At 40.9% G+C, this 25,453-nt stretch overlaps 1 protein-coding gene across 1 annotated transcript; it reads left to right on the top strand.

The window, feature by feature from the left end:
- Window positions 1-724: 724 nt before the first annotated feature.
- LOC136846275 (golgin subfamily A member 6-like protein 25) lies at window positions 725-18,053 on the top strand. Its single transcript, XM_067117081.1, has 3 exons — window positions 725-1,051; window positions 14,501-14,594; window positions 16,492-18,053. The coding sequence occupies exons 1-3, from the start codon at window positions 725-727 to the stop codon at window positions 18,051-18,053; spliced, it is 1,983 nt and encodes a 660-aa protein (XP_066973182.1).
- The last annotated feature ends 7,400 nt before the right edge of the window (window positions 18,054-25,453 follow it).

The raw sequence follows: 25,453 nt of genomic DNA, 5'->3' as shown, positions 1-25,453 counted from the left end.
ACCGCACAAAAAGAAAAGGCGCGACAGACTGTTTACTGGCCTAAAATTGACAGAGATATTGAGAACATGGTTTCTTCTTGTATCAAATGCCGTCCTCTTCTACCAAATCAAAGAAATGAAGATCTACCAAGTAGAGTTTTTGAATCCGTATCTGCGGATTATTTTCATGTCATGGGTGGTACTTATCTTGTTTATATTGACAAGTTGTGTGGATGGCCTTGTGTATCTTCGTGCCAGGGTATAGCTTCTGCATCCAATCTAATACGGTCACTGAGGGTTATATTTTCAGATACTGGTGTTCCTGTTTTGTTGAAAACTGATGGAGGACCACAGTTTGCTTCGTCAGCTTTGAGACGTTTTTATCTCGCTGGGGAGTAGAACATCGCATTACTTCGCCATATAATCCGAAGGCAAATGGACATGCAGAAGCATCAGTGAAAATTATCAAGAAGCTGATTATGACTACTGCTAAGGATGGGAACCTGGATGGGGATGAATTTGCCCGTGGAATGTTGGAGCTTAGGAATACACCTCGTGCTGATGGCAGATCACCAGCTCAAGTTTTATTTGGTCATCCCCTCAGGTCTTTTATTCCAACACATCGTCGCTCATTTGCCAAAGAGTGGCAAAAGAAAGCAGAGGAATTTGATGTTAAAGCAGAGTATTTTTAAGTCAGGCGAAGCAACAATACGACAGTACTGCCAGACCCCTTTCTCATTTGAAAATGGGTAGTTATGTTGATGTTCAGGATCACACCACAGGACTTTGGAATCGGCCAGGTGTTGTTGTCGGCATTGGATCAAGGCGAGATTATCTCATAAAGATGGGCAGTGGGCGCATTTTGTGGAGGAACCGAAAGTTCCTGAGACCTCATCGACCTTTTCTACCAATATATGGATCAAGCCTTGATGCAACTGATACTCCCAGTAAACCAAAGGATGTGGAGAAGCCACGAGATAATTCTACTGCTGAGGTTATTAGCAAATCAATCTTGCCTACACCAGCTCCACGTCGTAGTTTGCGGCATAGGAAAGAACCTGATCGTCTACAAGTAAAATGGAAGAAAAATACATATGAATAAGTAGGATTTTCAGACGCCAGGGATTATAATATTATTACCCTAGACGTCTTAGGGCGAGGTGTGTGATATACCTCCAAATGTCCATATTCATTTGTTTACTAGTTATGTAATGGGTGGTTCGATAATTATATTGTAATGGTAATTGGTTTCGAATGTAAATAAACAAGCGAGAGTTCTGTAAATACTTTTCTTTATATGTATGTAACGAATATGGTTAGTCTCTGTTTAGCCGTCAGCTTGTACAGTAATCTCTTATTAAAGAGACATATCTTTGCTCGTGTTTCTTTGCCAGCCTACAAGAGATCAAACAGTCGCCACGTGGAATTTAAATGCCCTTTGCTCCGTACCCCACCCACGTGGCCAGCAAATAGTGCAAGTGGGGTTTGCAAGTCCCAAAGCGAGCGGAAACTCACCTGCAGCCTTTCATCATCCCAAGGGCGCCCTTTTCCGCCCCAAACCTACGACTTGAAGGCAGTTCCTTGTTGAGGGAGGCCCTTTGTCGACACACACACATGAACCCTGGCAGAAGACGCCGCTGGACGCTGACGTCAGCCTTACGCCCCTACAATTTGGTAAAATACCTAAAACGAGTTGCTTAGTCACGGTAAGTTCGCCCTTGTGCATTTATTAAACTTTTGGGCCTATAACTTGGTATTCCCTGAGTTTCTTTGGTTCAATCCTGGGCCACGTGTTCACTGCCTCCTTGCCCTGAGTCACAAGTCAACCCTCGGGGAAGTCCTTGGCGCCCTCAGCGCACACCCGAGTAATTCATTCCCCAAATTCCAGCATTGGATTGTAACCTAAGTCCTCATATCGTTTCAGAAGGACGATCGTAGCAGAATTCTCCTTGGTCCGTGTTCCTGGCATTCCCAAGCTTTTCCCCCCACCTTCGGGAGGACTTCTGCAGCAGCAATTTAATGTGTTTCAGTTCATTTTCCCTTTGATCTTGTGTGTCATGAAAATATACCTATTTTTGTATCCACGTGTGTCACTGACTTCCCTTTGAGAAAGAGCCCTCCGCTCCTTGTTTAACTCCTTTTTCTTTTATTTTTTATGTCCTGGTTATCTTGCAAGGCCGTTTTAGAGTAAAGTACTAAATGTGGAGTCTTAAGAACCACCTGCACCAGGAAACATATAAAAATGGCAACCTGGCCAGTGATTCTCGTAATGATTGCATCCCCCCTCCCCCTTTGTTGTTTGTGTTGCAATTTGTGAAATCAGCAATTAGCTCAGCTAAGCTGGATACGAGACAGATTACGAACCTTTGAAAAGCCAGCGCAACAGGCCAAGGAAATTCTGTGTAAGTAAACTGTGTTTATTTAGCGTAGGACACTTTAGCAAACGTGACTAAACCTAGGAATTTTTTTTTATAGTAGGGCGCATGTCAGGGGAAAACGAGAGAGATGATTGTCGAAATTTAGCTTTGGAAGCCTTTGCACGTGGCTTGCATGCCATTCAATTAGGTTATTTAGGTGCTAACCCATTAAAGGATTAGTGCGCGTATTCCACTTGTGAAAACCTGTGATTTCGAAACCGAATCCTTAAATAGGCGCGAGAAATCGACTGCAAACACGTGTTCGAAAGTCAGACTAGCATCGCTGACTCATTTTACTCTCTCTCTCTTGTTTAGAAATAGGGCAAAATCGTAAAGGCTAACACGGACGAAAAAGGTCAACAACTGTTGTCTCGTTCCCTCGGTCTGGGGAAGTCCTGGGTTTGTTTACTAACATTAACTTCGTTTCATTCATTCGGCGCAGACGGCCTGTAAGATAAACACCGGCAGGAGAAATGACCTTGACCGGCATTCGTAGCTCAGTTAGGAATGTGTAAAAATTTGTTTGTTTGATTTTCTTCGCTCTCCCTCGGCTCGCTCTACCAAATTGTTTTGCATTATTGGGGGTCTGACATTATATGTTCTGTATTGTTCTGCTTTTTTTTGTGTTTTGTTTTGTGATTTTACTACGGCTGTGTGTGTTGCCTATCTGTTATGAATTTGGGATTGCCACCCACCTAATTGCCCTGGAGAGTAACACTTCTCCCATAAGTAAGGAAAACTAGCGCTCTCGCTAATCAGACCTTGTCTGTGCGGGAATTCTTGGGAGACCAATCATTTGCTCCTTACAGTCCCCAAATAAACCCGTTCATCGGTACTTTGGTGAGACCAATTCATCTTCAATTCAGTCCCCAGACAAGCCCGCCTCGTCGGTAATTCAGGAGACCCATATATATTTCAATCTAGTCCCCAAATAAACCCGTTCATTGGTACTTTGGTGAGACCAATTCATCTTCAATTCAGTCCCCAGATAAAACCGTTCGTCGGTAATTCGGGAGACCCTTATATATTCCAATCTAGTCCCCAAATAAACCCGTTTGTCGGTACTTTGGTGAGACCAATTCATCTTCAATTCAGTCCCCAGATAAGCCCGCCTCGTCGGTAATTTGGGAGACCCATATATTCCAATTTAGTCCCCAAATAAGCCCGTTTCGTCGGTAATTAGGGAGACCAGAAAATTCCCATTCCTAATTCCCCATCGTAGCCCGCTGTGCCAGGGCGGGAGATCATTCATACATCCTTTGGGGAAGATTCCAAATTCCCACAGCGCTGGGAAATTAATTCTGTGTGTTACTTGCATCCTCTCCCACTGCAAAATGTCGACACGATCTCAGCATAGCGAGGATTTCAAGTTCTTCATGTCCTCCGGGAAGGAACTCGGCCTTTCCGGGAGAGAGCTAAGAGAATGGGTACAGGAGAGGATGGACGCAATACAGGCAGAGAAACAGGCTCAGGAGAAACGAGAAGAAGCAGAGAGACAGGAACGAGGGGCAGAGAGACAGGCTCAGGAGAGATGAGAAGAAGCAGAGAGACAGGAATGAGACGCAGTGAGACAGGAACAAGAAGCAGAGAGACAGGCTCAGGAGAGACGAGAAGAAGCAGAGAGACAAGCTCAAGAGAAACGAGAAGAAGCGGAAAGGGAAGAAAGGGACAAGCAGCGTGCCTATGAACTCGCGATGCTGCAACGGTGTGGCCCTTCGCCTCCCCCTGCCACCCAGGGGATGAGTGCCTTCAGCCAGGCTCTCGCCTGCATGCCAAAGTGGATGGAGGCCGAGCCTGAGGTGTGGCTCGACAGCGCCGAGACAGTCTTAAAGGCCTGCCCCCTGAGTGCAGCCGAACTCTCCCTGGTGTTTGGCAAGTTCCTTGAAGGGAAGGCCCTTATTACCTACAAAGCCCTCCCGCCAGAGGAGCAGGAAAATTGGGAGGTTGTCCGCCATACTATCGCGAAGGCGTACGAAATAACCCATGAACACTGGAGGAGGTGCTGGCGAGGACAAGTGAAGGAAGTAAATCAGACCTGGGCAGACTGGGCCTACCAGTCCGAGCGTGCCCATGCCAAATGGTTCGAGTCCGTGGGGGTTACGACCCTCAACGAGGCAATGGAACAGATGAAAATAGAACACTTCCTACTCTACGCCCCTCCGGCCCTCGCCACTCACGTCGCCAAAAAGGACCCTACGACGTTGGTGGAATGCTGTCGCATCACCGACTCCTGGGATACCCATCATCCCCAGGAGAGCTCCTTGCAGTGCAAAATTACTCCACCCACCTTCCTTTCAGGTGCCCCTCCGCCGAAGAATGGGCAATCACAGAGACTGGTTGTGTGCGGGTTCTGTAAAAAGATTGGGCATTCCAAAGAACAATGCCGAAGTAAACCACCAGAGCCTCTTCCTCCCGGACAACCCACTAATAAGTCGCCTGCGCCCTCTGCAGGGGCAGTGCGAAGAGATTTCAGCCAACCTTTTGCACGGCGTGCAAGGTTTGTGGCCACTCTCCCTCATGGGCAAAATGCCCTAGAAATAATAAGTCCGGTAATCCTGCCGTCGCCCTGGCCGTTACGAATCCCGAGTCCTTAGGCCCTCCAGCCAAGGGTCCCATATATGTGGCACCTCCTCGAGGTAGATACTCAGCACGCCAGGTCAAGGCATTTGAGGACTCTGGTGCGCAAATTTCCCTCATAAGGAAAGACAAAGTTCCCTATAGAGCTATAATAAACCAAAGCAAGCTCGTCACAATTGAGGGCATCAACGATTTTAAAATTATCCTCCCTACGGTCCAACTGAGGGTCACCCGACCCCACAGAGCCAGGACCCTTCGTCTAGCCATAGCGAAACACACTCCAGGAGGCTATGACGTCCTCCTGGGCCAGGAATTTACGTTCCCCTCCAAACCACGACAATTCCAGGGTCCAAATTCCCCAACTAATCCTCCAAATCCGAGTCCAGTGCCCGGCACAGCATCAGTGCCAGTGCCAAGGCCTCAGCCAGATCTCCCTTCAGGAGAATCTCGGCTATCAACTCCTCTGCCAGTGCCACTTGGGCGCACTGAGCAGTGCCAGTCTCCATCCGTCCAGACAGACGAGACCACTACCACATCGCAACCAGCGCCAGTGCCAATGTCAGTGCCAGAGCACGCCCCTGATCCCCCTCCAAGGGATTCAACTCCAAACCCCACCTCTTCAGCCCGGCCTGGTGCCGCTGCCAGTGTCGGTAACAAGAGAGACGGGTTCTCCTGACCCCAGCGGAGGCTCACCTAAAGGCATGGATTCGCAACCCGGGCCTGAGCTGGTCACCACTGCATGCGAGTCAACCCTGCCCCCTCTGGCCGTCCCCTCTCTCTCGCCGCCCGCCGCAGATTCCTTCATGAGTCATGATTCTGCCCTGCCTGCCTGGGCCGATGAACTCTGCGAACTGTGCCGGTTAATGTCCGAGATGGCGAACAAAATTCCTGTGTCAGTTGTCGCAGCAGCTGACCCAGATGGCACCCCTTGCCGCCCTTCGGCCTCGGGCCTTCCGATTCCCCGGCCAAGGACAACGGTCCAAGGAGGAGAGGTTCACAGTGGAATTACCACAGGTGTGGGCGATTGCAGGTAGTCCACAACAAGCTCCCGAGCTCTTCTGGCCCCTGTGCAAACTTGGCATAGGGCCACCTCTTTATCTTTTGAACGTCTTGGCACCTTTCATCCAGGAGAGGATGTCAAGGCCTTCCGCTATCTTCTTCCTTTCCTTTGGAATTTCTATCCCTCATCCTTCTCTATTGATCTTTCCTTTACACTGTCCCTTAATTACCACCACAAGCGGCAGTTAACATATGGGATATCATCCCCTTTAAAATGCATTAATCATTTTAACCTTGAAGCAGTAAGAGAGACAGAGTGGGAAGTGGCACGCCCTTATGCCCGTCCCTTGACACAAGGCAGGCGTGTCAGCTCTTCCTGAAGGGGTCGCGCCCTTTGGGTTTCCTTTCCCAGCCCTTGGGCTGAGAGTTATCTCTGACTGTCGTCTATTGGCGATGGACGTTAGATTAATAAATAAACAATAAATACCTCACTCTGTTATCCTTCGTTTTCTGTGTATATTATTTACTCTTTCATTTAATCTTTTTCTCTATTTGTTAACGAATCTCGAGTCACAAGACTCCTGCCTTGCGAATTTTAACGTTACCCTTTTGATACCAGCGGTGTGTCCCGCCCCTCAGTAAGAAGTCACGTCCTTCGTTTGTCATTCTGTATAGTTTTTTTTTTTTTGTATTTTTTATTGAGTTATTTTTTTTTGTGGAGAATTCTATCCCTGTCCAGTTCTTCCTTATTTGTTTATCCTCCCATTCATACTTTGAGCGAGTAGCTATTTATAATTTACCCCGAGTTGTAGGCCCCGGACGTAAAAAATTTAGCGTTGTTTAAGTTAGCTAATTAAAACCTGCGAATGATCTCTTTGCCTTGCCGCTGTCAGACTACTGTCACTTCATTTCAGCACTCGCGGGAAGTATTAGCTACTCATTGAGTTTGTGAACAATTATTGTCCACCGATTGGAAAGAGGAATTGAATTTTGTTATTACAATTTCTAGTAAAGGGGATATCATTTAAAACCAACGGTGTATTGCCATTCATATCGCCTCTTCAAGGCACAACTAATCGTATGCATGTAATTCCAGGATAGCAGTAAGAAGTTGGTTGATTTACATTTGTTTTCCTTTTACATCCTGCCTTGTATGTTTTATTTTTTTTGTTGTTGTTTTGTAACTTTGAAGTGTTCTTTGTTTATTTTCTTTTGAGCGTCTTATTACCCCAGTAAAGTAAAGCGAGTAAAGAATGGGTAGAATCAGTACTTATGAAGTATTTCAGCAATAATTAATTTGCAAGTAAGGGCACCTTTTATTGTATATTCTAAATTGCACTCTGCACCTAAAGTAAACCTTCAGTTTGTTATTGATCAGTATGGCAGCAGAGTTTTGCAAATAAAGTAAAGTAACAGTTGTAGCAAAGCAGAAGATAGAGTAAAGTCGAACGTTTTCTTCACTCATTTTTGCTGTTATCAACATTCGCATCCGCTTAAAGGTGTAAATGTCATCTTGCTAGGTGAGCTGTAAAGATTAGCGCCAAAATACGCTATGAAAGCGCCCGCCTTTCTGCTGTGCTTAGCCGATAGATAGGCCTCTGTCTATTTTGAACCTGTGAGAGGTAGTGAATTCTGGTTCGGGTTAGTTTCAACCAGTAGAAGTCAGGGTTTATAAGAGATGCTCAAAAGCTATAATTCTCGCCTGGGGCAGTAACTGGCTTGCACCATTTTCTTTGGTGCAGAAGCGTGACCCGGTCAGGACATCACTCCCCCCTACACCCATCCAGAAGCAATAAAAGGTCAGGGCGAGAGAAGCTCACTCTCACACACAGTCGGTAGTTTTAAGAAAGGAGGTCATGAGTGCAGACCTCGCCCCCCCTCCTCTTTCACTCGTCGCCACGTGGAATTTAACTGCCCTTTGCTCCGTACCCCACCCACGTGGCCATCAAATAGTGCAAGTGGGGTTTGCAAGTCCCAAAAGTGAGCGGAAACTCAACTGCAGCCTTTCATCATCACAAGGGCGCCCTTTTCCGCCCCCAACCTACGACTTGAAAGCAGTTCCTTTGTGAGGAGGCCCTTTTGTCGACGCACACACGTGAACCCTGGCAGAAGACGCCCTCAGCGTCAGCCACCTAGAACGAGTAATTCATTCCCCCTTGTGCATTTATTAAACTTTCCAGCATTAGAGCTGCTTTGGTTCAATCTCGGCCCACGTCCTCATATCGTTTCAGAAGGACGATCGTCAGCGCACACCAGAATTCTCCCAAATTCCGTGTTCCTGGTCATATCGTTTCAGAAGGAGTAGCTTTCCTGGCATTCCCAACCTTCGGGAGGACTTCTGCAGCAGCAATTTAATGTGTTTCAGTTCATTTTCCCTTTGATCTTGTGTGTCATGAAAATATACCTATTTTTGTATCCACGTGTTTCACGCACTTCCCTTTGAGAAAGAGCCCTCCGCTCCTTGTTTAACTCCTTTTTCTTTTATTTTTTATATGTCCTGGTTATCTTGCAAGGCCATTTTAGAGTAAAGTACTAAATGTGGAGTCTTAAGAACCACCTGCACCGGGAAACATATATATATATATATATATATATATATATATATATATATATATATATATATATATATATATATATATATATATATATGTATATATATATATATATATATATATATATATATATATATATATATATATATATATATATATATATATATATATATATATATATATATATATATATATACACATATTCCACAGGCCACCTTATTTGACAGTAAGAAATTATTCTTGTGTCTTTTCTTATTGATTATGTATACTTTTTTAAACATTTAATGTGTGGTTGTCTTTCCATGTCTTCAATATAATTCCATTGTTGCCAGTGATTTTGCAAAGTACATCACTCTTCAACTGAGAAATGAAGCACCGTATTCCTTATTTGGCTCGGCCGCTGGTATAGCAGTTAGTGTCGTGGCATGCCACTCAGATTTTGCGGGTTCGCGTCTCCCCACAGGGCGATGAAAAATCACTGGCTCTGTATCATGATCAGTTACTGCTGCAGTGTGCAGTCTGTAGTGGGAGGTTGAAACCAACATTCTCTGGAAGCTTGAATTTGAAGTCAATGGCCCCTTTGGTGTGCTTGTTCCATGTGAATAGGTTTCTTCTACTGAAATAGTAATAATAAATAATAATAATAATAATAATAATAATAATAATAATAATAATAATAATAATAATAATAATAATAATAATAATAGGGACAACGTTCACGACCTTCAGTAGATAAGAAGTCTGTCTATGACCTCGTTTTATTTTGAACATTTGTGATTTAATGTAATTAATGAGAAATGAATATGTAATCATTAACTTATGATGAATAAATGAAATGATACACTGACAATGGAATAGAAAATAAATAGAGGAGTGAGATGCTCTGAATATTTCCTGCTTTAATCTTTGAATATAAAGAAAGAATAAAATTAATAATGTGGTGATGGGTATATTGTTTACATACTAATAATAAAAGAAAGTAACACTATTAACCTTCATTTAATTAATGTAGCATGTTTCCTTAGGTTCACTTAGTATTTAACAGCTTTTAACCAATGATCACCCGGCCACCCCCACCCACAAAAAAAACAAAAACACCAATTGACTCGATTCGCTTTTCAAACTCATTAAGGACCCGCCATTAAACTGCAGCTCGAGGACCAGACGTGGATTTAAAGTGAAAATAAATGAATTCATTTGAATGAAACGTTAAAATAACATTGAAATATTGTGAATACTTTTAAAAGTACCTTCTAAGCAACGATAATTTATTACGACCCGTAAGGACTGAGCAACAGAGACTGATATATGCATCCGTATAAGGAATTTTGTCAAATATTCAATTTATGGGAGTCTTCTGAAGAGACAGTGAATCACAATCAGAGCTCGAAGGAACAAGAAACAATAGAGTGAGTGATTTATTGGGATTATGAATTATATATGTAAACATTTCTACATATAATGAATATTTATAGTTGATCTGACAAAATTTTACATGGTTTCATTTGATAAGTTACTGCATTCACAGAGTAAAAAAATAAAAAAATGGATACATATTAAAATAAATAATTTAAAATAAACGAATGATGGAATATACCTTTCAACAAATAAATCAAACGAAATTGCAAAACGAATGCATCCATAGGTTTCCATGACTTATAACACATTCCCTCTGCTCAAAAATGTATCTTGGAATAGCAGAAGGATTTCCAGGAATCAAAACCCTTTTCCTCAGAACATAATTATAACTTGGAATCAGGAAAAATCCATTGAACGGAAAATTTGGCAGAATCAGCATCGCGAAACACATTTGGCCACCCAGGGGCTAGTACTAAACATGGCAAAACAGTGTAGATGAATGACTGTTTCGCCGTGTTCAGTACTAGCCCTCGGGGACCAAATGTTCCTGACCGAATTGGTCATTTCATATATTCCCTGTAAGCATATATATTTCCGTGTGAAATCATTCCCAGTGGAAATAATTTCGAGCGTTTCCATTAACGCAGAGGCGTCGAGATCGCGACTTTGTATCAAAGAGTTTCTGGGAGACCAAACTTTTGAGAGATGCAGTTTTCATAAGTGCGTGTTTTCTGCACGGCTGGGCCAACACAGACACCAGGATTTCTGCACCGACGAGTAAGCCTTCATCTGATATTGTGTTTACAAAGAACGGGTCCTCAATATTTGTCCTCTCTCTTCCATCACAGACAGACAGTATTGTGTGACATGACAAATAAGCCTGCTCGTTACTCATTCTTACAAAGGTATATAGGAAGATGACTTACCACGAAAAAAGTTAGAAGGTGAAAATAGATGGGTGAAGAAAGATGGAAAAAATGAGTGAAAATAATGAAAATAAATGGGTGAATATCAAAAGGGTGAGAAGAAATGAGTGAAAATAATGGAAATAGAAAATAATGAAAATAGATGAAAATAAATTTTAAAATGAAATGGGTGAATGAAAAAGAACTTTAAAAAAGATTGAATATAAAACAAAATGGAAGTGAATATGCAGGAAGAAAAATTATTAACATGGAAGTAAATGAACCTGCAAATGAATCTGAGAACAGATGATGCACATGGAGAGATGCTGTCTGTAGAGAATGCTGCAGTCCTGATTCGTTCGATGAACTGAGTATTTTGAAGATTTGTTGACGGGGAGGTTACAAGGGAGTCAGAATTTCATGTAGGTAGAGAAGAAGTGGTTAGTACACTTGAAAATAATCACAGAACTGGCTGCCGACATAAAGATTGACAAAGGAAGGGGTGTGGGTTTAGACAAAGAGGAGGCTGGGGATACCACGTTTTAGTTTTCTGTAAAGGAAAACTATCATGCCGGCTTTGTCTGTCCGTCTGCACTTTTTCTGTCCGCCCTCAGATCTTAAAAACCACTGAGGCTAGAGGGCTGCAAATTGGTATGTTGATCATTCACCCTCCAATCATCAAACATTCCAAATTGCAGCCTTCTAGCCTCAAGAGTTTTTATTTTATTCAAGGTTAAATTTAGCCATAATCGTGCTTCTGGAAATTATGTAGGATAAGCCACCACCGGGCCGTAGTTAGAGTTTCATGGACCTCGGCTCATACAGCATCATACCGACACCACCGAAAGATTGATCCATTTTCGGTGGCCTTGATTATTCGCTGTAGCGGCTTTACAAAAAACTCGATTGCGCCGACGAAAATTCGGCGCATTTTTTACCTGTTTGTTTTGTAAAAGATATGTGAGAAATATAGAAGGTAAAACGCTATATGAGGCATATACGACCACCGAAAAACCTTAAGAAAGAATAAGAGAGAGGCAATGTTGAGGGTGATGAGGGTGAGTTACAGAGAAGGGAATTTGAAAGTTCACATAATTATAATGAAAGCAAAGTTTACATCAGAATATGCAGAGGGCAGATGTGAAAATTCTGTTTAAATGTGGACCTGAGACCAAAGTGTGTCATGTTACATGTCTGTTCAATAGCTTTATGGCTAGAGAGAGAGAGAGAGAGAGAGAGAGAGGTGAAATTAGGTGCAAAATAATTTGTGAATGGACAGTGGAATGTCTGACTTTTGCAGAGGTTGCGATATAGACAGGATATAGTGAAACTAAATTGCAGAAACTACTCAAAGACATAAACTCTGAAAGTGTTTCCATGAAAAAATAAGTTTTCCGAACAGCTTATGAAATGATGTATGAAACTCTCAGCCACGGCCCATGAAACTCTCAGCCACAGCCCATGAAAATTTCACCCACTGCCCGGTGCTGGCCAGTGTTGTTGGCACCTATAGCGGTGCCAGACGCACGATCATGGCTAACTTTAGCCTTAAATAAAATAAAAACTACTGAGGCTAGAGAGCTGCAATTTGGTATGTTTGATGATTGGAGGGTGGATGATCAACATACCAATTTGCAGCCCTCTAGCCTCAGTAGTTTTTAAGATCTGAGGGTGGGAGGACAGACAAATAGCCATCTCAAGAGTTTTCTTTTACAGAAAACTATAAATGTTTATTGAATGAGAGCAACAAAGAATGTTTACATGGATGGTTGAAGAATGGAAATGACTGATTCCTCTTGGCTCTTAGGAGTAAGCAGAAGAGATGGCAGCGGGACGAGAAAGAAGCGAGGTTTCAAAACAGGCAAAGCAAGAGATCCCAGGGTACGTGCACAAGACAGGGAACCCAAGGGCTGAATGTATGAATGAACTGTTGAACCAAGTCTCCTTTAAGGAAGTAAATAAAGGAAAAAAATGTAGAAACTCTTATGATACGAACTCTGCATAGTACGTCTCTATTAGGACAGAAAGCATGAGAAATGTGGAGAACCATTAATTGAGAGGTGAACAGGTCTCTAAAACAGATGAAAGGAAGAGTCAAGTCACAGTGTTTTGAGACGGTTCCACATGCGAAAAGAATAAGGTGCGATAAGTTACTGAACAGAATGTGTAATTACACGTTCTTAGGAGAGAGAAGGAGAAGGAGTAGAGGAAGACCTTGAAGCAGATGGAGAGAGGGCATGAAAGCAGTAGTAGAAGAAAGGAAGGCCCTGTACTACATGAAGGAAGCGCAGGATTGCGTGCAAGAATAGAAGTGAAGGAAGAAGCACGCCAAAGGGATTTAAAGGTATATGAAGCGTTTAATGCTGTCGATATTTTCTGTATCGGGGACTCATCCAGGATTCAGCAGTTTAAGTTTTTTTTTTTTTCTTTTTCTCTTTCTTTTTACTCAGGAGCCACCTCTTGTCAGGGATACGAATTGATGCCAAAGTAAGTTAATACCTTAAGAGTATGTATTGCACCGTAAGAGGAAATTTTTGGCAGGTAATCTGCAAGCCACAATCCATATCAATTATATATATATATATATATATATATATATATATATATATATATATATATATATATATATATATATATATATATATATATATATATATATATATATATATGTATGTATGTATGTATGTATATATATAAACATATAGTAAAAAGAGAGAAATAAAAATGGGGGACAGAAAATCAGCTGAGATAAAAAAAAAAAACATTAACAATACATAGAAGTAAATGTCCCCTGTTATGTCAGCTGAAAAACACCCCATTTTTCGCAAAGCATTTCAATTAAGCTGATATTTTGTGATGGATATTTATTGTGGAGAATTTAGTTTATTCACAGATTTCTTTTTGACATTTTCTAAAAATATTTTGATAATATTTTAGAGATCAGATTGTTGTGAACTACAAAACCGAGATTCTCAGTGTTGGGATTTTAGGAAATAGATAAAATTGATTGTATTTTGCATCCATAACTGTTTATAAATTCATTGAATTATAAACTAATAATGTTTATAGAATAATAAAATAAGTGGATGATAATTATTTATAAATTATTTTATTAAAATGAACATTAATTTATTGAATCACAGATTTCTAAACTGAAAAGAGCGTGTGCTATTACTGGATTCTGACGTGACAATTACTTATTGATTCTTTGAATTATGAAGCAAAAATCATGCAAAAATCACCAATAAAGGTTCTGGAATCACTGAATCGTAAATTGATAATTACTTGATGGAATCATTTATTTATAAATTATGCTTTTGGAATCAATGAATTATGTTTCGATATTGTTTTTGGTATAGCCTAAGTGAGTTCTGAATTGAAAAAAAACTTACAGAATCTATAATTTCTTAATAATATTTCCACATCTCAAAAACTTCTTACCATAATTAATGCATAATATTCTTTAAAAATTATGCAAAGCCTCTAACTGGTAATTGTCTATCGAATCCTTGAATTCTGATTTGACAATGAATTATTTTTACAAAGACGATGTTGGTCAAAACAGCAATGATAATGAACACCTGTATTATTTAGGAAAGCTACAAACTCGAACTGACAAAAAGGTTTCCAGCCTGATGGATAAAACGAGGTCCCATGGGAAACACAAAATCTAAAATGACCTCACCATTTGTGCTATTTTTTTATTTTCCAGAATTCATCTAAATTGGGTGCAATTGTACCCCTCATGTCATGTGAACTGGTTCCTTTTATAGCAAGCCATTTTAAGGCCTTGGCCTCAAAGCACGGTAAATCAGCATTGATCAGCATTAATTAAACTCTCTCCTCCCCCTCCCAGACTAACCCCTACACCTCCCTACCCCCTCCCAAAAACCACCCCTAAACTCCTCCGCCTCCCCCCACACACACACATACCCCAACCACACCCTGTTTAATTCCAATATTTGGTTTCCATTAAGTTTCAAACTGGCTAACCAATGAGTTGCTCCCAGTGACGGAACTTAGGTCCTGTGTTCGTGTGTCTGTCACAATTAAGGCACACAAACAGAACCGATTCCCTTTGTTTTTGCTTGTGGAAAATACACAAGAATGGGAAACAGAAATCAAAATAAAAAAATGACTGATTTTAGGTGCTGAAGATAATGAATAGTGAATTTAAATAGTACAGTATATTTAAGGAGTATATTTTCACTTTATATTATTGAATTAGTAGAGCAATGGTACTCGATTAATACTATCATATATACTTTTCTTATTTAAAACTGATTTTCCTTATTTGTGCCAACGTAAAGAGGATATTTCAGGTCTATCATAAACCTGCAATTTCTACAGTTAGAACGAAAACGAGAGAGAGAGAGAGAGAGAGAGAGAGAGAGAGAGAGAGAGAGAGAGAGTAGAAAACGAAGGCTGAATAAGTGACATTGCCTAAAGGGAAACGGGCGTAATTTATTTTTGTAAATGAAAAAAATGAGCTTGGAAATTCCAATTCAACTATTTTTAATTCAAAATTGACGCGGGAAATTTATCCTTTTCTATCTTCTTTTTTGTTCTTTTTCTATCTTACCATTTAAAAAACATTGTCATGCCACTTTTAGTAACCATAAATCAATCAATCAATCCTTTTTAACAACAAAACGTGATAAAAAGTGAAAAGTAAATGAACTTCAATATCGTCTGATGAAAATGGAATTTGGCCTCTCTTTGCCGGGAATCGTTCGAGTGAAGAGGGCCTCTTCAGGCGTCGTCTGGCTGGGAGAAGTTACACTTTTCTAACTGCTCAGTCTGATCATTGGGAGGTTGGGATTACCTTTTGCTGGACTAAGTTCTTCATTTTATTCTATTATTATATATATATATATATATATATATATATATATATATATATATATATATATATATATATATATATATATATAATATACATGTAAGTATATCTATATAGTATATATATAATATACGTTATAATATATATACACATTATATATATATGTAAAATATGAATGTGTTCTGTTGTGCATCTTTAGATATAAACTGAACGCACAAAACACACACACACACATACACACACACGCACACACAATTCCACGTTTCCCTCAGCTAAATTTGGTGTAATAACTTATTTTTTCTATATTTCAGTTCTATTTTCTTTTTATTTTCATTATTTTCATGTATGCCTGACATAAAAAAAAAAAATCTCACCTACTATACAGCCACTTGCGCGACGGATAAATTGATCTATTCGTCTTTACAGTACTCTCCATTTACGCGATTTCTGATGTCGTCAAGTCTTCAGGAGCCGGTTATTCCATTCCTTCGGCTTCGCAGCTCCTTCCGAAGGCTTCGACAGGAATGTCCGGAAGCAAAGATCTTTTCCGGGATTTCCGCCGAAGCTCAGTGGCTTTTTTCAGTTCTAGGCTTTTGACCAGGTGGAAAGAAGGGCAACCATGTTTTCACACGTGAAAAGCATTACTATTGTTCAAAACGTATTGGCTCTAATCCTACTTGGATTAGTGGTATTGTTTATAATTGGATCCGGAAATTTCGGATATATTATTGGTAAGAACTTGGTAGCTTCTCTTCTAGGAGGGTTGTTGCTTACTTATATGGAAAATACATCACCGTGATATCTGACTTCGCTGAGGAAAAGGAGCTACTGTTGCAACAGCTGGAAGATGCCTATTTAAGAGCTCATTGACGATGGCAGTCATCAGGAAGAAATTCTCTTCGAAAGGAATGAAGGTCTGGCTAAGGATTTAACCGAAGAAAGATATCGCGTTGACGAGCTTTTCAAGGTTATTGACGAATACGAGGCGAGGCTCAGGAAAACCGAGAGCGAAAATGAAGAGCTGAGGAAGAAAAATGAAAACTGTCAAGACGCGATAATCCAGAGAAATCAGGAACTTGACGATCTGAAGGAACAATTGAAAGAAAAAGGCGCAGAATGTGCAACGAACGCAGAAGTAATTCAGGACCTGAGGAATGAAATAACGGATAACGATGTCTACTGTGGTTTTCTCGAAGAAAAAGTCAAACATCACGAAGGAGAAAGAAAGAAAATGAAGCAGAAGCTTTCAGACCTAGAAGGAAATCTGCAAGAGTTGCAAAAGGAAGGAAATGTTCTTCTCGACAGAAACAGTGATCTTCGGAACAACCTGGAAAGAGAGGCCCAAAATAATTTGGCCATGGAGAAGAAGATGGAAAACCTCGAACACCAAAATGAACGCCTCCGACGGGATTTGACTGAAAAGGAATCTGAAATTGTCGCCTCCATGGAAACGCTAAGCCTTCAAAAAGGGAAAAACGAGATCCTGGCTGAAGAAGTTCTAGTGATGAAAAACTGGATCACTGAATTAGCTGGTGAAAAAGAAAAACTTAACGATTTACTCGTCGAAAAAGCGTTGAAAATTAGCTCAGTGCGCCAGCATATGGAAGACGAGAAAGAAAAAAATCACGTTCTGGCTGAAGAAGGTAAAGTACTGAAAAATTGGATCGCAGAATTAGCAGGAGAAAACGCAAGTCTTAAAGATAGATTGGCAGAAAAGGAGATGGAAGAAAATGCGATGACGAAAGTTTCAGAAATGCTGGAAATGACAAAAGAAAAGGTGAGTGAATTGGAAAGCACCTTGAGACAAGTACAGGAACGACTTAACGATGCAGAAGAAAATGAATGTGAACAGGACAAGGAAGATCATTCTCAAGAAGCAGACGCTCCGGATGAAGTTAATGAAGTGGAGGCTGAATTCACCAAGGTAAATGAAGGACATTCTGAGGAGGAAAACGGAGAAATAGAAGACTTAGAACGGGAAACAGGAAATCAGGAGGACTTGGAAGTCGCACAGGAAAAGAAAGAAAGCTGCGAAGAAGAAGGAACTAAATTAGAAAATGAAGAAAGTCCCAAAAATAATGAAGAAAATAATCAACGGAGGACAAAAAAGAAACGTGGGAAGAAAAGGAAAAAGCCTGCAAGACAAGAGGACAGTAGGTCGTCCGTCGTCCAATCCGTGGCCCTTCAAACGCACAGCGAAAACCTGCATAGCATCATGTTGCCTGCTGAATTTCAGGAGGTCCTGCAGAAGAAGGAAAAGGGCCTCGCCTTCATTACATATAAGAACAAAGTCCTCCTGAACTTCATGCATCATGACAAGGCCTTTGTCCGTGCTGTGCTCAGCAGGTGCTCAAGATCCACTGCTGAGGAAGTTCTCGTCGATCTGCAGAAACTGGTTCTGAGTGCTCTCACAAAGGATTAGGATTCTCCCACCGAGGATTAGGATACGCCCACCCAGGATTTGGATTCGACCACCCAGGATTAGGATACGCCCACCCAGGATTAGGATTCACCCAACCAGGATTAGGATTCGCCCACCTACTACAGGACCGAGCAGACGGTTGGGTTACAGTCAGCGGGAGGACTGGTGCCCAGAATTGTGACTGGCCGCGCCTTGATGCTGTTGCGTCCTGTCCCGGAGGCGTCGCGACCTTCTTGGCCTTTTCGATGGGATTGACTGCAGGATGGATGTTTGCTTGTGTCTGGGTCCCCCCACCCAGACAACGGGAGGTTCCCCCACCTCCAACGCACCCACCCTCCAGTCAACCCCATCGACGAGACCAAGAAGATTGCGACGCCCCCGCAACTTGACGCACCAGCACCAACACGCGGCCAATCACAATTCAGCCCATCATTCCAACCGCTGTCACCCACCTGACTGCTATATATTATACCTGTTCACTTTGTATCTTATTTCAGGCACTTTTGTAACTTTTGTAATTCATTCAGTTTTGTAAGTCCTTTGTAATTCATTCACTTTTGTAACTCCTTTGTAATTCATTCACTTTTGTAAATCCTTTGTAATTCATTCACTCTTGTAACTTTGTAATTCATTGTTTTGTAACTCCTTTGTAATTCATTTACTTTTGTAACTCCTATGTAATTCATTCGCTTTGTAACTCGTATGTAATTCCTTGGCTTTTGTAACTCCTATGTAATTCATTTACTTTTGTAACCCTCTGAGAAAATAAAGCTACCAAAATAAAAATAAAAAAATCTCTACTTAACCTTAGAAAATCTAGGCTTAGATACAGCTGTGACCGAAGATGAGGTCATAGAGGTCATACAACGACCTCTTTTTATAACAGCTCCCCTCCACCAACCATTTCCTAAAGCCTGTATATTTGTTGTTAAAAGTGACTTTCAAACCGTTCCGGTTTTTGTAAGGGTCATGTTTCCAACTGTGGTTGACAGGAGAGCTGGTTATAAAAAGCGGTCGTTGTCTGGAGGAAGCAAATCTTTCACGCAAGATGATGCATTGACGAGTGACTGATATGCAAACAGTATATCAGACGTTTCAAGACTAGTATTTTGAATTCAGCTGACAGCCATTTAGCCTCATCTGATGCTGCTATTGCTGTCTCTCGTTCTTTCGTTCAGGTGACACTTTTGGTTTCTCTCCCGAGAACGATGGTGTTGCCTGAACTACCAACTGGCTTTCTTCAAATTACGACCTGTTTTCTTCGGTCAATTACTCAAATTATTTATTTTTTCAAAACTTGTTGCCTCCATGACTGCTTTAGCTTTTTAGTCAGTGTGAGAAGGAGAATCGAGCAGGTTCTCGAAAGCTTTCGCTTGTATGTTTCTTATACATATATACATTTGTATTATCGTGGATTTCTTGACCAGTGAATGAATAGGTAATAAAATGCAGTTCCTTCACTGTATATTACGCATATAATGTTGTTAGTTTAATGAAACATATGTAAGTTAGGGGTCTCCTTAATAATAATAGTAATAATAATAATAATATTCTCGAAGACGACCCTCTTTCAAACAAACCTCATTAAAAAGAATGGCCGTCTGGAAGCCACTGAGTTTATATACTTCAAGTTCTCAATCTCACGGACGAGGTCTATTTGTAGCAGCAGGTAAATCACATAAAAGCTATGCAACATTCATTTATTCTCCTTAACGTTTCGGTAGTTCATTCTACTGAAACGTTAAGGAGAATAAATGAACTCTGTATAGCTTGTATATAATTTACCTGCTGCTACGATTAGACCTCGTCCGTGAGATTGAGAACTTGAAGTTTAAACTCAGTGGCTTCTAGACGGCCATTCTTTTTAATGAGGTTTGTTTGAAAGAGGGTCGTCTTCGAAAATATTATTATTATATTATTATTAAGAAAGAGACGCGAGGGGCACAGGCATGCCGCACTTATACCCTTAATTGGGCTTGCAGTCAGTCAGATAATGTCCCCTCACTCCCCACCAAAAAAAAAAAAATCTGCAAGCCCGCTTGAGGGTGTAAATACGACATGCTTGTGCTCCTCGTGCCTTTACGGGCTGCCTAGAGCAAGAGCCCGTGCCAGCATAAGTCTGGCCTAATCTAATTTACCCAATGTTACGAGAAATGCTTGACAACCTCATCGGCATCCAGAAGTTCATTCTTCTTAATAATTAATAATAATAATAATAATAATAATAATAATAATAATAATAATAATAATAATAATAATAATGCATTAAACTCTGGGAAATTACAGAAGCCAGGCTGCAAATTACATTAAGGCAATTACGCAGTTATTTTGAATGAATCCTGTACCAGTGATGGTCGCAATCACAAAAACAATAACAATAAAATTGTTGAAAAAATACCGTACTTATTTTATTCATCAATTTATTTGTGTATTTATTTTATTGTTTCTTTCCCACCACAACTGCCACAGTTCTTCAGGCTGTGTCAGTACACAGAAATGCTTCCTTCAGAAAGCAAAACTTTTATTTTTCTCTCTCAGCGTTCAGAGACGATGATTTTCATCAGGGATTATTATTATTATTATTATTATTATTATTATTATTATTATTATTATTATTATTATTATTGGATGGAAGTAGTCCCTCTCTCAAGCAAGCGCTGGCAAACGTCGGTGATATTATTATTATTATTATTATTATTATTATTATTATTATTATTATTATTATTATTATTATTATTATTATTATTATTATTCCTCATTCAGTTGACTTTTAATGCACAAGCCAAAAGAATCCATGAACTTGCCTTTGCAAGAATAGTTTGCCCCCACAAGAAAGTTAACAATAAGCAGTATATACCCAATAAAGATAAATAAATAACGGTAAAATGAAATTATAAGCGATGCCACCAAACGGGGCAACTGGGAATGGACGGCGTAACAATAGTTATTTCACCGTCATTCTGCTATGATTCCTTTGCTTGATCAGTTACACTGTCCAATTCGAGTTGCCCTGTTTGATGGTAACGCATATAGTTTCATTTTACCGTTACTTATTTATTTTTATTGGGTATATACTGCTTACTGTTAATTTTCGTGTGATGGCAAACTATTCTTGCAAAGGCAAGTTCATGAACTCTCTTGGCTTTTGCATTAAAAGTCAACTGAATGAGGAATAATAATAATAATAATAATAATAATAATAATATCACAGATGAAACCAAAATCTCTGAATGCTGAGAAATAAATAAATTAAAACGCTTATCAGCGCTGGCTTGAGAGAGGGGCTACTTCCTTCCGATAATAATAATAATAATAATATTTTTGATAATTCTCCATATTTCCCTCCTCCTAGTCAATATTCACGCTCAACCCACATAATACTGGATATTATTTCTTTCCCAGCGTGTTTTACTTGCAAACAATATAAGTATCAAGACCTGAAGCCATAAAGTAGTGAGTGGAAGAGAGACTTACAGTCTCACTTACCTTCTGGTCCTCCTTGTGACCAATATACTTACAGGAGACTCCTAAGGCGTGTCATGCCTTCCACCCTTCCGCACGTTCAGTCTCTAGGATGTCGCCCACAGGTGCAGTGGCCTGTCACTCACTGGAGCTTCCCCCAGGGCAGCACAAGGGACGTCTCCTGTGTCCCTGAGGCCTCCTCCGACCACGAACTGTAGGTAACTAGGGGTTGGTATCTACATAGAAGCTTCAGGATGTATTACGCGCACACACGTCACTTCTGTAAATGTGATATTACATGCGCACTTGCATAATTTTGGCACATAATTAAGATATTTGCATCTCATAGCCTATACATCATAGGTACTCTTATCCTATGACATTTGCCATACATTACCATACCGTAAGTTTCCCTCAAAAATGTGCACATAAATTCTTTATCGAGTAATTGTCACAATTTCTTTTTGCAAATTCGATGCGTGTTGTATTATATTCAGAGTATCCATTTTAATTACACATTCATAATTCTACCCTGTACTCATATATGGCTTCGACCGTGAAAATGGTTCTTACTTTTTTTATTCCTTCGATCAGTCACTGCTTAGGTCTAAGCACTCGTCCCTTTTAATGGAGAAACAAAAAGATTCTAAATCCAGATTGCAGGTATTTATGGGCTCCTCAATGAGCAAGAGCTTGTGCTGGCATGAAAAAGAGGCTGCATCTCAATAGTTGCTTAAAATTGCCACGGAGTGGCATAACAGCTCTTGCGGCAAAGAGTTATCGCCAAAAGCTGACGCTTGAGAATCGGAAAAAAACCCTCTTGTGGTTTAGGCCTTCGCCAGTCCTGCTTCCTTAGCCTAGCAGGAGACCTGCCTCACCCTGGGGAAGCAGCCTCTATGGAGACCCTTCCTCTGTCGAGGGTTCCCTTAAGTAAAGGCTTCCCTAGGGAGCCTTGGGGCCCCTCACCTTGGGGTTCAGGCCCTTCCCAGACCCTCTTCCCCAGCCTGGCAGGAAACCTGACTCATTCCAGGGAAGCAGCCTCTGAACAGGTCCTTATTCCGTCAAGGGTGCCCTTAACGGAAGGCTTCCCTAGGGCGCCTTGGAGCCCCTCAGCCTTGTGATTCAGTCCCTGTCCAAGCCCGCTTCCCAGACTGGCAGGAAACCTGCCTCCCTCCAGGGAAGCAGCCTCTGAGGAGGATCTCCCCAGTCAAGGGTGCCTTCAAAAGAAGGCTTCCCTAGGGCGCCTTTGGGAACCTCAGCCTTGTGGTTCAGGCCCTTCCCAGGCCAGCTTCCCAGCCTGGCAAGAATCCTCCCTCCTTCTAGGGAAGCAGCCTCTGAGGAGGTCCTTCCTCTGTCAAGGGTGCCTTCAAAGGAAGGTTTCTCTGGGGAGCCTTGGGGCCCCTCAGCCTTGTGGTTCAGGCCCTCCCCAGGCCCGCTTCCCCAGCCCGACAGGAAACCTGCCTCCCTCCAGGGAAGCAGCCTCTGAGGAGGATCTTCGCCATTCAAGCGTGCCTTTAAGGGAAGGCTTCCCTAGGGCTCCCTGGGACCGCTCAGCCTTGTGGTTCAGGCCTTCCCCAGGCCTACTTCCCCACTTCCCCATTAAATATGAAATATTACTTCTTCCAAATGAACACCATATTCTTTGGAAGCTTGACTTTCAAGTCAATAGCCCCCGTGGTCTTGTTCCATATGAATAGGGTTCATCTTCTGAATAACAATAATAATAATCATAATTAAGCGAAAAGTAATCATCATCGTATCCCCTCCTCCTGTCTTCGGAATCTCGAATTAATGTATGTTGATAAGTATTCCCATCTCTTCCTCTGTCACCCATTCAATCTTTGGAATAATGTTTTATCAATTTAGGAATATGTATGTACAGCCCCTTGCATGCTTACGTATTCCTTGTCTGCAAGGATCGAATTCTGCTTTATGAAGTTGGGTCTCCTGTTTAGATGTCAGCTGGACTTTCCTTCTGAATTCGATCGACTTATTCATCCCTTGTGGATTATTATTCTAATATACCGGGAGACGTCTCTTACTCTTGCCTCTATTGAAGGTGTCTATAATATGTGTTAACTATTTATAGATAACTTATGATATAGATAACTCATTTTCTGTGGCCATGCTTGATTCAGTAGGCATCCCAGTCGTGGTCACTTAATTACAAAAATGTGGTGGGTGGACCTATATTTTTAAAAAGAACAACACAGAAGCATTGGGGCTTTCAAGTTTAATCACAGACTATGAAAATTGCAGCTATATTTAATATATCAGCTTCATTGTGCCTTCAAATGTCTGCTTTTTCCTATGAAAAGTCTTACATGATTTCATTTATTATTTCTGTGTTGTCTCTGGTCTTACTTTTCCTTAAATTCTGTTTCATTCTTTTCCCTTGTCTGTTGTCTGCTACTCAGACCGAAATCATCGTCTCTTCATCCATCATCTCCAAAGATTTAAAGCTTGAATTTCTTTCTATTTCCAATCACTTTCCTTTCAACTTCATTTCCTTCTCAGCTTTCCTCTCAGGTCTTATAAGACTAGACTAGGCTTTAGGATCTTCTCAGCCTAGTCGATGGGGTTGGCTGCAGAATTGGGGGTGGGGGTGTTTGTTGGGTGAGGTTGGCTTGTGTATCCCCACCCCCTAGTGTCACTGTTAAGACAGCACGCTCCCTCTCTCTCTCTCTCTCTCTCTCTCTCTCTCTCTCTCTCTCTCTCTCTCTCTCTCTCTCTCTCTCGTATTTTCTTACAGTTTTTCTGATAATCATAAAAAGAAATTCTCGTTCTTTACTGTGTTGATAATTATTATTATTATTATTATTATTATTATTATTATTATTATTATTATTATTATTATTATTATTATTATTTATTCGCTGCTTTATCATTACTTTCCCATTATGTTATTCAACATACAGAGTCACCGACACCAATATTGTTTCTTACAATTCCTTAAAATCAGAGATAGATAGATGTAATATGTAATAAATATCTCTCCCTGTGGGGTAAGAATTACCTCATCGAGACGTTTCCGTCTTGATGGTATGTATTTTGACAGAGTAATGAACACTTAAGCCTCTCTCTCTCTCTCTCTCTCTCTCTCTCTCTCTCTCTCTCTCTCTCTCTCTCTCTCTCTCTCTCACGCATACCTAACATAGCAGTCTTCTTCTTTTACTTTTAACGTGCTTTTCCCATTTTTTGTATGGGGTAAGCAAGATGCCTTCTTTTGAATGACTTTGACTTGGCTTTGGGGTAGACCGTAGTCTCGTATCTCAGCAACACTGGATTCTGTGGATGTACAGCACTGCCCTACAACCTGAAATATTAGCCCATGAAATTCTTTTTACTTTCCTAAACAACATTACCTATAGATTTTGCCTCATTACTAAATATATTTCCTCATACTTTTTTATATCAGATTTCTCAAGTAAAGGAATGATACTGTATCGTATATGATAATACTTCATTATGATGTACGATAGAGTAATGGGTGTGTCAGGGAACATGACCCGCCTCTCTCTCTCTCTCTCTCTCTCTCTCTCTCTCTCTCTCTCTCTCTCTCTCTCTCTCTCTCGAATTCCTCAATGGGTGTAGGTCAGATGGCTCCTCCTCGGCCTTCAGTAGACCAAAGACATCATTAACTCCCAGTTGTTCTTTTTTCCCGCCAGGTAAAGCGTCCTATCAATCATTTTGTATAGTTAGATTAATTTAATTTCGAAGGCAGTTTTGTCAGTGTTATAACTGCTTGCAAGCGGCATCCACACTCTCACCCACATATCCACTACCACATATCCACCAACATATCCCTTAAACCACGTATCCACACCCACCACATTTACATACTCACCCACATATCCACACTCTCTCCTATGTGTGACATATCCACATCCACCACATCAACATTCTCACCCACATATCCACATCCACTCATCAACCAC

This window comes from Macrobrachium rosenbergii, chromosome 15, assembly GCF_040412425.1.
Source record: "Macrobrachium rosenbergii isolate ZJJX-2024 chromosome 15, ASM4041242v1, whole genome shotgun sequence".
In the NCBI taxonomy this organism is placed as follows: Eukaryota; Metazoa; Arthropoda; class Malacostraca; order Decapoda; family Palaemonidae; genus Macrobrachium; species Macrobrachium rosenbergii.
This window is presented reverse-complemented; position numbering and strand designations above follow the sequence as displayed.

What these genes read in the sequence shown, in the direction of transcription:
- LOC136846275 (XM_067117081.1), top strand. Translation starts at nt 725, where the DNA reads ATGGGTAGTTATGTTGATGTTCAGGATCACACCACAGGACTTTGGAAT. An exon ending in AAGAACCTGATCGTCTACAA is followed by an intron (nt 1,052 to 14,500) that starts GTAAAATGGAAG and finishes TTTATTTTCCAG; the next exon opens with AATTCATCTAAATTGGGTGC. An exon ending in GGCCTTGGCCTCAAAGCACG is followed by an intron (nt 14,595 to 16,491) that starts GTAAATCAGCAT and finishes TGCCTATTTAAG; the next exon opens with AGCTCATTGACGATGGCAGT.